This window comes from Acinonyx jubatus, chromosome D3, assembly GCF_027475565.1.
Source record: "Acinonyx jubatus isolate Ajub_Pintada_27869175 chromosome D3, VMU_Ajub_asm_v1.0, whole genome shotgun sequence".
Lineage (NCBI taxonomy): Eukaryota > Metazoa > Chordata > Mammalia > Carnivora > Felidae > Acinonyx > Acinonyx jubatus.
The window spans coordinates 65465292-65483598 of record NC_069392.1 but is presented as its reverse complement, the minus strand read 5'-3'; the positions used below and the strand labels follow the sequence as shown (position 1 = coordinate 65483598).

At 39.3% G+C, this 18307-nt stretch overlaps 1 protein-coding gene across 5 annotated transcripts in view; it reads left to right on the top strand.

The window, feature by feature from the left end:
• Positions 1 to 18307, top strand: part of HDHD2 (haloacid dehalogenase like hydrolase domain containing 2) — a 69512-nt gene that overhangs the window by 11718 nt on the left and 39487 nt on the right. For all 5 annotated transcript variants that reach the window (XR_008291432.1, XR_008291431.1, XM_015069984.3 and 2 more), the window contains exons 3-5: positions 760 to 968; positions 4730 to 4814; positions 16496 to 16712. Coding sequence is in view for 3 of the 5 variants with exons in the window: in XM_015069984.3 (XP_014925470.1) it covers positions 760 to 968; positions 4730 to 4814; positions 16496 to 16712 (511 nt within the window). In the remaining 2 variants the exon portion in view is untranslated. The remainder of the gene's footprint in view (positions 1 to 759; positions 969 to 4729; positions 4815 to 16495; positions 16713 to 18307) is intronic.

Below are 18307 nucleotides of genomic sequence, written 5' to 3'. Positions count from 1 at the left end.
TCTCTTAGTGTAGATCAGAAGCTGTACCAGAACATGGATCAGAGTTCCGTCTCATCTGAGCTCTGCTGGCACCCAGCTGTGCAAAGCAGAGCAGTCACCGAACTTCTGCTGGCCTCTATTGTCCCGTGTTTGAGAGAAATTTGCACTGGTACACAATCTCTACAATAACTTTATCTCTCATAATCTGAGAGTACAGTAGTTACGGAGCTTTGTTTTTTTTTCACTTCTTTACTAAAACCCTGCAGTAAAACTTAGTTATTGAAGGCCCTCAAAAAGGTAAACATAGCTCTTACAATTTGACTTTGCAGCCTTTGGAGATTAAGCGGTCCATAGGACGTCTCTGGGGAGAGGGGCGCCTGAGGGGCTCAGTTGGTTGAATGTCGAACTCTGGATTTTGGCTCAGGTCATGATTCTAGTGTTGTGGGATTGAGCCCTGTGCTGACCATGGAGCTTGCTTAAGATATTCTCTCTCTCTCTCTCTCTCTCTCCCTCCCTGTCTCTCTCTCTCTCTCTCTCTCTCTCTACCCCCCATTCCATCCACCCCCCTCCACCCGTCTCATTCTCTCTCTCTCTCTCTCTCTCTCTCTCTCAAAAAAAAAGAAATATCTAGGTAGATTACAGAAAAGCTTATCTGCCATAAAAACATTTACTTGGTGACTTACCGTTCATTTTCTGACCTTTGGCAAGTGCTACCAAATTAGGTTGTATGGGGCTAGAATGTAAAAGCTGCCTATTGACATCTGAATTTTGCTTTCCCAGGTTACGTGGTACTTCTGTAATGGTTAGGTTTGTGACCAATACAACCAAAGAGAGCAAGCAAGACCTATTGGAAAGGTTGAAAAAATTGGAGTTTGATATCTCTGAAGATGAAATATTCACTTCTCTGACTGCAGCCAGAAATTTAGTAGAGCAGAAACAGGTTCGACCCATGCTGCTAGTAGATGACCGGGCACTACCTGATTTCAAAGGTACAGGAAATTTGGAAAGATACAGAAATTGGTTCTTCATATTTGCTTATAAATCAGTCTTAAAACTGGACTTTTACAAGTGTTTGTTTTTCCCCAGACTTCCTCTTATTATTATTATTATTGAAATGGTCAAAAGTTTGAATCTAAATTCATGTTTCTCAAACCTGTTTTGACACACTGCACAATAATACAATATGTAGTAACCCAATACATCTATGTTTGTGTTTATGTATGTTAAACAATGCTTACTCTATAAGGTGTCCTTTGTTTTCTGTTTGGTTTACTTGTTTGTTTGAATTTGATGCTGCTTAGAACCCTCCAGATTAGTTTCACAATCTGCTAAATGGATCATGGCCCACAGTTTGAAAAACCACAGGTCAAAATCATTTTGCATATTATAATCCTCAATTCAGGAGCCACCCTATTAATTTGATTAAATGAGATAAACTCAAGATCCTCTTACTTAAAGATAGATATTGGAATCTTACATTTTATTTCAATTTGTGTTAATAGAACTAATCTGATTCCACTTAAAAATGATTGATTATGGGGAATTTATATTTATGATGGGCATGGTTTTTGAGACTGATGAATAAATCTTAATAATGTGAAAAAAATTGATCTCATTCTGTATAGTGAAGTTTTTAGAAGATTAAACTTTTTTCGTTGGAAAACTTAACAGACTCTGGGAAAATATCCTGGTTTTATGAAGCTTTGTCACGTTCCTTCTTTTTATAAATGATACTCAGAGTGAAATGACAGTATAGAAAAATGGGTATATAAATACCTCATTATAAAACCATATGATGGCTTTACAGATAATGATTAGGGAAATTCAGCGTGCATATATAGTTAGGCTAAATCTCAAAACTTGCCCCATCAGGAGATAGACCAGTATATCAAACAGTTATTATTTATAAGAAACAGAAGCCAACTTTGGCTGAATTAAATAGAAAATACATTTATTGGGGCGCCTGGGTGGCTCAAGTGAAGTGTTCAACTCTTGATTTCGGCTGAGGTCGTGATTTCACGGTTCATGAGTTAGAGCCCTGCATTGGGCTCTGTGCTGACAGTGTGGAGCCTTCTTGGGATTCTCCCTCTCTCTCTGTCTCTCAAAATACATAAGTAAACATTTTTTAAAAATACATTTATTAAAAGGATCTGAATGCTGGCAGGAATATAAAATGGTATACCTTCTATGGAGAGGAATTTGGCAATAGCTAGCAAAATCACATCTGAGGCAGAACTGCCCTTTGCAGGAATCTGCCCCTAAGAGATAGTTACAAAAATACACGATGACCTACAATCAAAGTTGTTCATTTTGGCCTTATTTGAAATAACAAAAGATTGGAAACAACCCAAATGTTATTAGAAGGGGCTCATTGGTTAAACTTACGATATGTCCACAAAAAATGGAATGCCTAAAAAATAAGGGCAAATTCTATCTCTGATAAGGAGTGGCCTTCATAGGATATATTAAGTGAAAAAAGTAAGGTATAGAAAATCTGATGTATTTTCTGTGTCTGATGTATTTTCTGTGTAAGAAAATGAGAGGGAAATGGATATATATGTATACACACACACACATATGTATATATGAAACAAATATATGTATATATGTGTGTATATATGTATACATATGTACATATGTATATATATTTCATATTTGTGAAAGGAAGGTAAAGAATGATAAATAGGAAATGGAAAACTGGTTACCTAAAGGGGGAGGGAGGGAGAAAGGGATTAAGAGACAAGACTGCTCTACAAGTATCTTGTTATATAGCTTTGCCTTTGGAACTGCATATATATTTTGTATATTTAAAAGACTTCAAAAAGAAGCCAGTCCCTGAAAACTAAAATCAAATAGAAACAAGTAAACTTAACTCTGCAATCAAGTTCATACCCACTGAGAGAAAAGAAGCACTTCAAGTGACTTTAAAATACAATATTTTTACTCTTTGTTCATAGTAGGATAAATTCTAAGGATAAAAGAACTGCAAAGAAATTGTAAACTGCATTTAGTGTTATTAGTAATGTTGGCTAGTAGTATTTTGTTTTTAATGTTTATTTTTGAGAGAATCAGAAAGACCGAGTATGATTGGGGGAGGGGCAGAGAGAGCAGGAGAGAATCCGAAGCAGGCTCCAGGCTCTGACCCGTCAGCACAGAGCCTGACGTGGGCTCGAACTCATGAACCGTGAGATCGTGACCTGAGCCAAAGTCGGATGCTTAACCTACTGAGCCCCCCAGGTGCCCCTACGATTATTTTTTTTTTAATTTTTATTTATTTTTGAGAAAGAGAGTGGGGAAGGGGCAGAGAGAGACGGAGCGAGAATCCCAAGCAGGCTCCATGCGGTCAGCTTAGAACTCAGCATGGGGCTCAAATTCCCAAACCATGAGATCATGACCTGAGCTGAAACCAAGAGTTGGACGCTTAACTAACTGCACCACCCGGACACCCCTGTTATTATTATTTTTTTTAATATTTATTTATTTTGAGAGAGAAAGAGCATGCATGGGGGCAGAGAGGGAGGGGGAGAGAGAATCCCAGAAAGGCTCTGCGCTGTCCTGCAGAGCCCATTGAGGGGCTTGAACTTACGAACCATGAGATCATGACCTGAACTGAAATCAAAAGTCAGATGCTTAACTGACTGGGCCACCCAGGCGCCCAGATACTGTTATGTTTATTTTTTTTTATTTTTTTATTTTTTATTTTTTTATTTTTTTTTGATACTGTTATGTTTAAAGCAAAGTAGTAATCATGCTAATATTGGTAGTACCCAAAATGTTATGTGTAAGTGAGAAGAGATACAAATATAACAACAAATAAGCTATGTATTACTAATTTTGAATTTAAAATATCATTAACAACTCCCTTGTTCTCTTAAAAAATACACATTATTTGCTTTTCCACTGCCAAGGTCTAGAAGCAGTGACAAACAATGCTCAGAGGATGGTGTACTACCATTTCTGAATTACTCTACATTCGGGGCTACCAGTAAGGAGGAAATTGGAAACCTTGGGTATCTGCTCTTTCTATTTCTTCCCCTCACATTTTGGTGGACTCGATGATGCACATGGTTCAAGACAGGGAATGAGAAAGGCGAATAGGAATTGGTATGTGGATAATCCACAGAACCTTTAATCAGTCTTTTACTAATTGCGATGGTGAATGTACTCGTTTGGTTCTCATATCTGAAGTTCTGTTATCAGATACCAAGGCCTTAAACATGCTTTAATTATCAATTAATATTTGTGGAACTAAAACTAAATTAGGCATTTCAGTAGGAAACTATAGAATGAATCTACATTCCATATTTATCACGAATGTGTTTGCCTCAACTGTGTCAATTAGAAAGTCTAATTTCCCTTGCCTCTTAGACTTTCAGTTCCTCATCAGTTGCTATTGATCTGATAGCTCATAGAGAACTCATGACTGTTCTTGTTGATTGTAATCAGCAAAGCTTTTTAAAGTTAGAAATTGTCACTTGTTCGAGAACATGAAGTTACAAGTTTCTGTGGAGATCTTCTAGTTACTGAGTAGCTGTAACACCATGCAAAAGGAATATGCAAAAACACTAGAAGACCCTTTCCTTTAAGTATTATTTATACTTCCAAAGTATATTGGGCAGGATAATCTCTTAAATTTCAGATTATGGCTACAGTAAAAATTTGTATTTGATTGACTAAAGCTATTTTATTATAAAATGTATCATTACTGTTAATTGCATTTTTCAACAATTACATATTTTTCCTTTCCCAGGAATACAAACAAGCGATCCTAATGCTGTGGTCATAGGACTGGCACCAGAACATTTCCATTATCAAATTCTGAATCAAGCATTCCGGTAAGTCTTCAGCTATTTATTTTTCATCTGATCATGTACTACTCTCTTCCCTTCCTTATTCTCTGTCATGTCAGGTTATAGATATATTTTACTTTCTGGCCACCCAAATTGTACATGACGATAGATATCTTCAAGATCACTTCAAGATCAACATTAAATCACATTGCTTACTATTTGCTTAGTTTTTTAAAAATAATCAATATGTTAAAAAGTGGTGATGATCTTTGGGGTTTTTCTGGTTTGTAGAATCAATATCCTCGGGCAGAAATTCATAATAAAATTGCAACTCTGAAGCTAGCAATTTTGTAATGGAACCCAAGTCCACCTGCTCGATGGGAAGCAAAGCCAATCACTGAGATACAGGTTTGCAGCAAGGAAAGCTTATTCAAGAGGCAGCCGGAGGAGGAGACCAGAGGACAAACCTCAAATCTGCCTCCCCAGAGAGGTAGAGAACAAGTGTTTTGTAATCATAGGGGTTGAGATTACATAAATATTGATGAAAAGGGCAGGGAAACTTACATGAGTATTCATGAGGAAAGATGGAGCGTGATCACTGAGCAAATATATATATGACATATCCCCATGTTCACTTTGGGGTGGAGATTTAACCCCAGAATAAGGCAAAATTCAGCCCCTGACATCAGGAGGTTATCTTAGGACAAAGAGAAGAAGGGGCTATGGGCATGCTCTGAGAGCTGGTTAAACTGAATGGGGTCTTGGGCTCATTATCTTAAGTAAGGAGTGCAGGGCTTTGCTTGTTCATAGACTGGAACCATATCAGATGACCTTGAGTCCAAGCTTCTGCAGAGACAGCTAATGGATTTGTTAGTGGGATCTGAAAAGACAAAATAGCTGATTAAGGGGCAACAGTTCTCTGAAAAACAAGATTTAAACTTACTGCTCGTTTTAACCTCGTCAATCCCGTGGGGCATAGTTTCAGTTTTATGTTTTATTATCATTTCTGTGATTCTCCATTGACTATGCTATTCTCTGAGGAAGATATCATCCAGGCTAACGCTCCAAAAACAGTACATGTGATTCCTCCTCCAATGACAGTCTGGGCTATCAAGAAAAGTTGACACATTTGGCCACACTTTCAGAGATTATTTGATAAGTGGTAATGGTAGTCTGAACTGGGATGGTGGCAATAGGAATGAAGAAGCAGATTTAGGTAGTGTTGACATGACTTGATGGACGGCTGGGTTAAGGGGGTGAGGAAGACCAGTGAGTCAAGGAAAATGTCCAGATTTCTAATGTGAGCACATGTGACAGAACACTCCCAGTTAGGGTTCAGGAGGTGATAAGTTTAGGTTGGTGCTATTGGGCCTTTGGGGTATCTAAGTGGGGGTGTTCCAAAGGCTGTTGGTAGAATGGGGGGAAATAACAACACGGAAAATGTTACAAACCTTCACTTGTGTGTCCATTTTTTGACGTGAACTTTTCACTGCTGCTTCAAAAAGAAGACGGCATACTGGTTCTCATACTTCCTAAGATAAATTGTATCAGAATTTACCCGCAAATCTGCTCTAGAGTGAGATCGATCTTTTTCCTTGAATTTTTCATTTTTCATAGATTTTTCATTTTTCATCTTGTCTTTTATTTCTTGTCAAACCATTAAACAGTGTAATTTGCCTTTGAATTTATGATGAGCTAAGTAGTTGTAAATATTGCATCAGGTTACACTGAACTTGTTAAAAAACTTTTAATAGCTTGGTAAATTTTTGGTATTTAATTACAAAGAATGCCATAAAAACATCATTTTCTTTCTAGTACAGAGATCTGCAAGAATCATTATAATGTGTACTTGATATAGAATTCATTTCTTGATGTAGATGTCTAAGAATCAGAATGTTTTTAGGAAACTTTAAAATTCACTACAGGGTTCACACATCTGGGCACATTTTTTGCTGTTGCTCTTGGAAATGGATGTTCTCATGGACAGTCTTTATGGCCAAAACTAGCACTTTGGGAACATCCACCTTTTACCCCTGTATGAGCATTAATTTTAGAACCTCAGTTAATGGAACCTATGGCTACTTATGCACTTTTATTTGTGACTTTCTTAGTCACTGTGATGGTCAAGCCTTTGTCTGAAAGGAATGAACCCACTTTTTATAGCTGCTAAGTATCCATTTACTATATTTGCTGGAGAACCATTGCTATGCCATGTTGCTTGAAGATGTACTTTGGGGTATATAGTATTAAACTTTCTTTTGCTTCGCCTACTTCAGTTATCCTCCTTTTGCTTCTTGGGGAAAGGGGCGGGTGGTTATCTGACGTGCTCCTTAAGTAAAATTTACAACTGTGCCACAATCAGTTTTCATTTAAAATAGAGAACTTGCTATGAATTCTTACTTCTGAACTTATCCCACTACCCTTTACCCATTTCTTTAACCACAGAATTCAAGGAGAAGGTATTGATCGATTTTAGCTGGTAATTTGGGAAGGACATATTTAATAGGAAGTTGGGAGGTCTCTGTCTTAGATGAATACTAGACTCAGGGTAATAAAAATGTACGTTGACATAATACTGACTTTGTAATTGCTCGGATGCTGTCTAATTAGTACACTTCCCTAACCATATTGATTTTTTTAAACACTACGTTTTAAAGCATTACAGTGCACTTATAGGTCAACTCTAATTTCACAAATGCACTTAACAGCTGGGTGGAGAATTAACAGAAGGATTTTAGGTCTTGCCCTTCTTTGCATATTGATGTCTCCACCGAGACTATGCCTCCCAACCAATGACTACAGCTGTTTGGATTGTGTGTGGCAAATATAGACATCTCAAATGAACCACCGATTAGCTAAATTACTATTCAGGTTGATAATGAGAATAAGCATTGGATTTTAAACCCCATTGCCTAGCTGCCTTGAATAACAGCTTCAGGGGCATATTGCCCTCAGGCAGATACATCAACCTTCCACATTACACTGCCTCTTATTTACTGTGTTTTGAATGGGTACTTCCCCGCCCTCCACAAATGCACAGTACAGTCTGTCTACAAACGTGTGTTAAATGTCTGAATGAAATTGAGAGCACTGAATTTAAAGAATTGATTTTGGGGAAGGATAGGAACCACCTATAAGGAGTAGATACGATTTGGGTTTGGATTCTGTAAGACATTCAAATCCTAAGAGCCGTTGGTTGGTGGCTTTCCCCCTTTTGTCTCCTACTAAAAGATACAAAGTATAATATAATGAACACTCATATGCCTGTCAACCAGTTTAAGAAATGCAAACTGTCAACACATTTGATATCCTCTGCATATCCCTCCCCAATTTTATTGCCCAAGACCCAAAAGTAACCAAGGTTATGAATTTTGTGTTTATGGTCGTCATACATTTCTTTATACTTATACTACATACACAGGTATCCGTAGACCGTATGTAGTAGTATTTTGCGTGTTTTATATGGTACATATTCATCAATTTTCTTCATCTTCTGGTAGTATTGTATGAGTCATCAACGCAAATATCCAAAGCTCTAGTTCCTTCGTTTTCCCAGCTATAGCATGAGCTTGTAGCAAGGTTTTTTTTTCATCTTCTGATCTGAGTTAGAAACCCAAAGCTTGAGCATTTTAGTAATGGACCAATTATAATTAAATTTGATGATCTCTATGAGGAGAAAGGCTGCTGGGCAAGCAGCTCACTTAATAACCTAACTTGAAGTTAGTGACAAAACTAAAAAAAAAAAATCAGCACAAAAGTAATATGTCTTCATTGTAGAAAAGTTTAAATGTTCAAAAAAGAAAAAAGAATAAAATTACCTGTAATCCTGCCACCTAAAGAGAACCCCAGTTAACATGCTAGCACATAGCCCGTTTGTTTCCACGCACATAAATATTTAGATAAAAATAAGAATGTATGACACTGTGTGGTAACTTGCTTTTTAAAAGCTCCACGATGGGGGCACCTGAGTGGCTCAGTCTTTTGAGCGTCCAACTTTGGCTCCAGTCATGATCTCAGGGTTCTTGAGTTTGAGCCCCACATCGGGCTTGCTGCTGTCAGCTCAGAGCCTGTTTCGGATCCTCCGTCCTCCCCTCTCTCTCTGCCTCTCCCCTGCTCACACACACACTGTCTCTCTCTCTCACTCAAAAATAAATAAACATTAAAAAAAATAATAACCCCACGACGTATTGTACATGTTTTTCTGTATTCTTTTTTTTTTTTATGTTTATTTATTTATTTTGAGAGAGAGAGAATCCCAAGCAGGCTCCATGCTCTCAGTGCAGAGCCTGGGGGAGGGCTCAAACTCATGAACCATGAAATCATAACCTGAGCTGAAAGTAAGAGTCAGATGCTTAACCAAGTGAGCCACCCAGGCACCTGTTTTTCTATATTCTTAAGTAGTCTTCCAAAATGTGTTTGAGTCCCACAGCATATCCCAGTTTAAAAAGTGCAATAAATTGTGTAGCCGTCTGCTTCCCATTAGTTATTTCCAGGATTTTAAAGTTAGTTTTGAAAAAATGAGAACATGTTTTCTAAGCAGTATTCGTGTTAATTCCTTAAGATTGTGTTCAGAAGTATCGTTGCTGGGTCAAAGGAATTTGGGGAAAAAATTGCAGAGAATAGCTTAACCTAGGAAAAATTAAAGTTTTTTTTTTTTTTTTCCTAAATTAAGCGCAGCTGCCCTGGAGCTTCTAGAGGAGCTTATTAAGATGTCCTTATCACTGGAGATAAGTGACATCACAACTTTCACAGGTAAATGCAGAGATGCAGGCTGCTTAATGATAATGTTTCAGGACTTTGTTAATGACTTCTTTCCTATAATTATTGCAAGGTACATGAGTCCCCAAAAAGTCTTAAAGGGGTGTAGAAATTAGGTTTTTTTGGTTTGGAGGAGGAGATTCTTATAACCGTGAATGGTTTTTGTTAAATATTGAATTGCTTTCTTCACCCCATCTCCTTAAGAAAGGAAATACGACGTTTACTCCGGTATATTCAGTTCCTTAGAAAGAGAAGAAGAGAAAGGGAAGAAAAAAATGAACAATACTGGCCTCAGATATTATGCATTTGGACAGTAACTCCTGAATTTTTTTCAAGGTGTTTGGAGCCCTGGATAAGAGCAGTTCCAAAACGATGTGGCAGCAGGGCGTAAAGTAGGAATATTTCTGTGGGCTTTTTCTGTTTTGAAAAGGCCGATTATGATGCAGCTTTTTTTTTAATTTTTTTTTTTTAACGTTTATTTTTGAGACAGAGGGAGACAGAGCATGAACGGGGGAGGGTCAGAGAGAGAGGGAGACACAGAATCTGAAACAGGCTCCAGGCTCTGAGCAGTCAGCACAGAGCCCGACGCGGGGCTCAAACTCACGGACAGTGAGATTGTGACCTGAGCCGAAGTCGGACGCTTAACCAACTGAGCCACCCAGGTGCCCCTCAATAAAATTTTACACATAGACAAAACTGTGTAACCTCCACTCTGATCAAGAGCCAGAACATTTAGAGCGCCCTAGAAGGCTCCCTAGCCCAGTCAACACTACCTCTTCCGTAAGGTAACCACCATGATTTCTGTCAGTATTACCAGTTCTTGATCCTCATGTGAATGAAATCATCTAATTGTAGCATGTTTGTGTGTTTGTGAGATTACCCAGGTTGTTGCATATAACAGTACTTAGTTTTGTTTTCTTCTTTTTCTTTTATTGTTGTTATGTTGTACAGTAGTCCATTGTATGGATATGCCACAATTTGTTTATTTATTTTACCATTAATGGCATGTAGATTGTTTCCAGTTTTGGCTGTTATGAATAAAGCTGCTACGCACATTCTTCTACATGTCTTTTGGACGGCATATGTGCTCATTTCTCTCGGGTCTGTTATCTAGGAAGGAAATTGCTGGGTAATAGGATAAGCACTTGTTTAGATTTAGTAAATATTGCCGAACAGCTTTCCACAGTGATTGTACCAGGTCATATGTTCCCACTAGCTATCAACAGGAGTTCTACTTGCTCCCCATTCTCATCAGTGTCTTGCTAGTCTATGTAATTGTAGCTGTTCTGTTTGGTGTGGGTGGTGGTATCTTACTGAGTTTCAGTTTGTATTTCCCATATGAGTAATGTTGTTTTCACATACTTATTGGCCATTGGATAGCTTTTGTGATGTGCCGTTCAAATCTTTGGCCTTTTCTGACTGGATTGTATTTTTCTTACTGATTTATAGGAGCTCTTTATACAGGTCTTTGGTTGGACATATGTACTGCAGCTATCTTATCCCTGTCGTGGTTTGCCTCCGTTAGTAGTATGAGAATTCTAATCATATGAGGACATGAAGTTCTTAATTTTGATGGAGTCCAATTTGTCCATATTTTCTTCTATTCTGCTTAAGAAATCTTTGCCTACCCCACAGTCATGAAGATATTTTCCCGAGTTTTTTTTTCTACCAGCTTTGTTATTCTACCTTTAACGAATACATCTGGGGTCTATTTTAATTAATTTTTGTGAATTATGTGAGGTAAAAGTTCACTTTTCTCCATACGGATATCCAGTTGTTTCAGCAACATTTATTGCAAAGACCCATTCTTTCTATTCTAGAATTGCAGTGGTGCTTTTGGTGCTTTTGACATAAATTCAGTGACTATAGATGTACGGCTCTGTTTCTAGATTCTTTATCTACACTTGTGTTGTTCCATACTGTCTCAATACTCTGGCTTTCTAATAAGTCTTAATATCCAGTAGTGTTCATTCTCCAACTTTAACCTTTTTTAAAATTGTCTTGGCCATTCTACATCTTTTGAATTTCCATATAAAGTTTGGAACTAGCTTGTCAGTTTCCACACACAAAAAAAGCCTACTGGGAGTGTGATTGGATTCTATTTAATCTATGAATTGGGGTAGAATTTACAATGATATCTGAACAATGATGTCTCTTACAGTCTATGACAATGGAATGTATCTCCACTTAGGTTTTATTTTTGTGCTTTTTCAGCAGTGTTTTTACAGGATGGGCCTTAGATGTTTTGTCAAATTAATCCTTTTATTTCTTGTTTTTTGAGGGTGTTATAAATGGCATTTTATTAAATTTCATTTTTAAGTGGTGTTGCTAATATACAGAGGTATAATTGACTTTTTGTATGTTAACCTTGCATTTACTGATCTTATATTTACTTACTAAGAAAATAAGTTATTTGGAGAGTCTTTTGGATTGGATTTTCTACATAGTCAATTGTGGCACCTGCAGATAATGAGAGTATTCCTTCTCCCCTACCAATCTTTATGTTTTTATTTCTTTTTTTTTTTTCTTTTTTTTTTTTTTCTTTATTCCATCTGGGACCCCAACTGCGGTACTAAACAGAAGTGGTGATGATAGGTAACCTGCTATTCTGAAGGTTTCTGTTAATTGTTAATGAGCTTTTCCTTTGATATATTTCACGATTTACTATTGTTTTAATTTGAGCTTTTGGTAGTTTGTGTTTCTCGGGTCAGTCGGGAGTGTCAGTACTTTGGTGATCGTCTAATCCAGTGGTTCTCAACCAGAGACATTTTTGCTTCCCAGAGGACATTTGGCAATGTTTGGAGACATTTTTGGTTGTCACAACTGGGGATGAGCAGTGCTGCTGGTACCAAGTAGGCAGAGGCCAGGGATGCCACTAAATGTCCTACAGGGTATCTGACAGCCTGACAACAGCATTTTCCAGTCCAAGAGGTCAGTAGTGCCAAGATTGAAAAGCCCCCCGATCTATTTCAGCCTCTTCATTTGAGAAGAAACTGAGGCCCACAAACATAACGTGATTTGCTGTTACCTATTGTAAATAGCATAGATACCACACTTCCTATATTTATGAAGAAAAATAATTGCCATTACTGTCAGACAGATACTCTGAAAAGGTTTGCATATATCATCTCTGTTCCCCAAGATGGTGGGCATTATTCCGCATATTAAATCAAGACGCTCAGACGTACAGGGCTTCATCCATGAATTTATTCAGTAGCCATTTAGTGAGAGGTGCCGGGGCTTTTTTTTGTTTGCGTCTTGGAAGTAAGAGATACCATGATGAGTAAAACTGATGGGCATGGTGGAAATTATATTCTAGTGAAGAAGACAGACTAGTCACAGTTGAGTAAGGACTATAAACTATAGTTTATACAGGAAGTGATACAGGGGACAAAGGGTGATGAGGGAAGAGATTGGAGGCAAGGAGGAAGTCCACTTTACATATGGAGGTTGGAAATGTTTCCTTGTTGTGTGGACGTTGAAGCTGAGACCTGACGAGTGAGCAGAAGATAGCTCTGTGAAAGTATGGGGAACTGTTTCAGGAGGAGGCAACACTGGGTATATGGGTTGAAACACAACAGAGTGACATTTTCTTTTAAGTGAGAAAAGATGATTGTGTCTGGTACACAACCATGGATAGGGAAGGTGACTTACGACTGGAGAAGTAGACAGGGGGTCAGACAAGGCAGGGACTTAGGCTGTAGTGAGGACTTTGGGTTTTATACTGTTTGAAGTGAGAGTTGTTGAGGGATTCTGCATGTGGAAGGGATATGATCCCATCTTTCCTTTTTTTTTTTTCTTTAAGTTTATTTTGAGAGAGAGAAAGAGAGGGTGTGAGAGAGCACATGTAGGTGGGGGAGTGGCAGGGGGTGAGGAGAGAGAGAGGGAGAAAATGAATCCCAAGCAGACTCCGCACTGTAGTGCAGAGCCCGATGTGGGGCTCGAACGCATGAACCTCAAGACCATGACCTGAGCTGAAATCAAGAGTAGGATGCTTAACTGACTGAGCCACTCAGGCGCCCCTACAGCCAGAGATTTTTTTTTTTTAATGTTTATTTATTTCATAGAGAGAGATGCAGAGACAGAACATGAGCAGGGGAGGGGCAGAGAGGGAGAAGGAGACACAGAATCTGAAGCGGGCTCCAGGCTCTGAGCTGTCAGGACAGAGCCCGACGCGGGGCTTGAACCCATGAACCGTGAGATCATGACCTGAGCCAAAGTTGGACACTTAACTGACTGAGCCACCCAGGTGCCCCAACAGCCAGAGATTTTTATTTCTTTATATTAAATATAATTTATTGTCAAATTGGTTTCCATATAACACCCAGTGCTCATCCCAACAGGTGCCCTCCTCAATGCCCATCACCCACTTTCCCCTCTCCCCCACCCCCCATCAACCCTCAGTTTGTTCTCAGTATTTAAGAGTCTCTTATGGTTTGCCTCCTTCCCTCTCTGTAACTTTTTTTCCCCCTTTCTCCTCCCCCGTGGATTTCTGTTAAGTTTCTCAGGATCCACATATGAGTGAAAACATATGGTATCTGCCTTTCTCTGCCTGACTCATTTCACTTAGCATAATACCCTCCAGTTCCATCCATGTTGCTATAAATGGCCAGATTTCATTCTTTCTCATTGCCAAGTAGTATTCCATTGTGTATATAAACCACAATTTCTTTATCCATTCATCAGTTGATGGACATTTAGGCTCTTTCCATAATTTGGCTATTGTTGAAAGTGCTGCTATAAACATTGGGGTACAAGTGCCCCTGTGCATCACCACTCCTGTATCCCTTGGGTAAATTCCCAGCAGTGCTATTGCTGGGTTACAGCGTAGATCCATTTTTAATTTTTTGAGGAACCTCCACACTGTCTTCCAGAGCGGCTACACCAGTTTGCATTCCCACCAACAGTGCAAGAGGGCTCCCGTTTCTCCACATCCTCTCCAGCATCTATATCTCCTGAGTTGTTCATTTTAGCCACTCTGACCCAGCCAGAGATTTTTAAATCCGGCCTTCCTTGTGCCTTTTTTCCCTTGTTTGTTGAACCTCAATAATTTTACAGTTAGATATAGACAGAAAATTCTCAGATTTATTGCTGATGCATTCCTGGTGGTTACAAAAGCAACCAACCATTTGTTCCCCTGTCTAGAAAGTGTACAAGTATTGGGGTGTCTATTTTTGATATTTTTTTTAATGTTTAACTATAAATATGTTTTTATCTGTGTCCTAGAAAACATTTACCTTCAGAGATTCAGTAAAGCTCATGTTGTGCAGAGAAGGACGCTAAAAGCAGGCACCACTTCCTTGCGAGATGCCTGTCTTCTCCAGCCTGGTGAAGAACCAGTTCCCATTTAGAGAGATGTGGACGAACCCACAGTTTCAGCCCTTCCAGGGAAGGCACTAAAGTACTGCCTGGGAATTAAGTACACACATCAATCAAGCTGATAAGTCTTATCCCCAGTTAATATATAATAAAATATTAACAAAGCTAAATCAAATGAGTTTTTAGTTTAGCTATATCAGTGGAAAGCAATTTTGAGGTCTGTTGCATAAAGAATTCCAGTTCCGTGGTAGAGTAGCAAATAAATGGGATTGGGGGTGGGATGACAAGAGGAGGGGATAGATAAATTACCCGTTATTATCTCACTATCAGCAGTGTTTCTTTAAGGCCAACATAGTGGCTTTATCAGGTTTCCTAACCATTGGATTTCAAGATCAGCTTTAAGAAGTAAATTTGTATTAATACTTAGCGAATACATTTGGAGGATCTATCCTATGCTGTGAACAATTCATAGTAACTAACAGTAAAGCCCTGTAATAGTCCAGTATTGGTTTTACTTAATAAAATATTTAATCATAAATGTCTGAATTCTGCATCTCCCACAGGAAGGCATTTCTGTGCCCACTGACAAGAATAATTTAGCAGTTTCATAGTTGAGCGCTTAATTACTCATAATTGTGAAGGGTAAGACGTGATGAATTCCTCCTCGATGGACATACTAAATATTTTAACTAAGGAGATGGCTTAAAGTAAATTAAGCCAGTGAGATCATTTATTACATTGGTTAAAAGCAGTTGAAGAAATAGATCTTGCCCCGCATCCCATTAGATGAGACTGTGCGTGACAGTCGTCTCTGCTGTGTCCCTGACTGCAGGCTGCACTGTTGGGATCGGTGACGGGTGTCTGGGGAAGGGGGTTGGGAGGGAAGTACGAAGAAGCTGGTGCGGTTTCTTGGATTATGTTTTGCATGAGTCACTAATGAGGCTCCTTAGCTCTATGTAGAGTTTGGTTCTCAAAAGACTGGGAAAACTCTTTCTGCCCTTTTCGTTGGCCTGAGAGCATTTGTCCTAAATCAGGACAAAGGAAGGGACTCGGCACTTGGTGTGTTTTTCAGGGAAGATGGCCTCATTTGCAAAGTAATGTCCCAAGCAGTCAGAGGTACAACGAAGAGGTAAAGGTACAAGCAGAAAGTCCTTGTAAAGTGCTCTTCTAAATTTCTGAATTAGAAGGAAACTTACATTCTGGAGTAAAGAGGAATCCAGATACTTCCAGAATGTGTCAGCGTGGCATCAGTTGTGTCAGATTGTAAAAGGCTCAAGAGCCTCCCGCTTACCGTTAGGGAAGGTTGAAACAACTTGTCTCATTAAGTTAAGCTTCTTCCCTCGAGTGTCTTATTTAGCTTTACTTCTCTTCATTCTCTCCCTGGTGATTTGGGTAAAGTGTCTGAAACCACTAAAGGTAAAAGGTTGAAGCAATCCCAAATTTAATAATCTATCACCTTTCTTGTGCGTATCTGAGTGTAATTCCCAGCAGTTCTCAGCGAATTCATTAGAAGACAGCAAGTCATTAAAAGTTAATAAGAAACTATTTGTTTCTGTGAGTGTGAATAAAACCACTTTGTGAGTCTGACATTCTTTTCCAGTCATAAAAGCCTTGCTTTTAGCCAATTTCCATTTTCTCTGTCTCCCCAGGTTACTTCTGGATGGGTCACCTCTGATCGCAATCCACAAGGCCAGGTATTACAAGAGGAAAGATGGCCTGGCCCTGGGGCCTGGACCGTTCGTGACAGCTTTAGAGTATGCCACAGACACCAAAGCCACAGTAGTGGGAAAACCAGAGAAAACGTTCTTTTTGGAAGCATTGCGGGGCACTGGCTGTGAACCTGAGGAGGCCGTGATGATAGGAGACGTAAGTAGCAAAGGCCAGGAAATGCCCTGAGCTCACCCATCATGCTGGGAAGACCCAACTCCAAAGCACTGCTTTGAAAGCCACACAGACTCCGTTACTGCTGATACCAGCTGGTAGTAAGTGGTACCTACCTATAAACAGGCTTGTCCATAGATGCATAGTGATGCTCTTCTAAAGAATTGAAATTTTGATTATTTCTGACATTGTTCACAGTGTGGTGAGATGTGTGCGATCCAAAAGACCATTTAATGCAAGTCAATTAAATGCTTTGTATGTCTTTTTGAAGAAAACCTCTACACAAATTTCAGTTTTTTTGAATATTACTTACGCAGAGAACAACGTATACCTAAAGAATTCTACCATTATTGATTTTTTTTTTCCTAGTATATGCTTTATGGACGAACTTCCCAATCAGTGTGCCACAAATAGCTACAGATATTGATTACCTCAGCCCTCTGAGTGGTAGAGCTGACCCTGGATGATCGTAGGCTCTAGCCAGTGACCTCCGGCCGGAGAGCACCTTGTCAGTTTTGCCCAGTGTCCTGGGAGAACTTTATTTTCTATGTGTGCTATGAGGAGGAAAGAGCCAGAAAGCACATTGGCTTATGGCAAGTCAGTGGCAAGGATTAGATTTCAATTTTAAATAAACGCTTTAGGGGCTAGAAGGGACCATCGAGGTTGTCTGGTCCAAATCCCCTCATTTGATAGACTGAAACGCTGAAACCCAGAGGTGAAGCTTCAAGCTTAAATTCCCACAGCTAATTAGTGGCCCAGCTGGAGGTAAACTGCAGGCTCTGGACTCCCTCCAAAATAAACCATAGATCCCTTGCTTTCTTGACTTGTGATGGTGCAGGTGTATCGTGGGCCTCATTTCCTCTTCCACTTCTTTTTTCACTCACCTGAACCTGAATAGGGTGGTCGTTAAACTCGACGTAGCTTTGAGAAACCATCTTTTCAGCCCCGTCTTTCCCCCTTGGCAAAGCAGTAGCCGACTTTCCTAGGCACATGTGTGTCTGAAGACGTGGCGATGTCAGAATTCTTTATCCCAGGAGTTTCCGGTATTGGGACAGGATGGGAGATGGCAAGGGCATGTGATGGCCGTTGTTCAGCGGCGTGCAGGTTGTTACCTGAGAGGCGGTGGGTTTCCCTCCCTTGTCCACTTTCCCCACCTCCCTTCATCTTTCTCTTCCTCTCCCCTCTCTCTGCCGCTTCACTATGGCAAGTTTAGATGCAACGGAAGGTTTTAAATTAGACCTTGAGTAGAGATTTTGACATTCTAGAACTCGTTTCCAAGGTCTGTTGTTGAATATTAATGATTTTTGAGGAAAAAACTTTTCTTCAGGCATGGTCTTGAATGAATCCTGTCTGTAAAAAGTCCCATAAAGACATGAGATGGCAAGATTGATTTTCTTGATACATCTTCCAGCCCTTGGATTTTTATTTCCTGACGTTTATCCTCAGTCAACCAAGCATATTCCTCTCTACCTTGGGTAAGAATTGCAAAGAAAGCTCCCTTTTCTAACTGATCTGTTAGCCCCAAGGGTGGAGATAACCGAGAATCTCAGTATTCTGGTTTGGCTTGAATCCACCTGTGA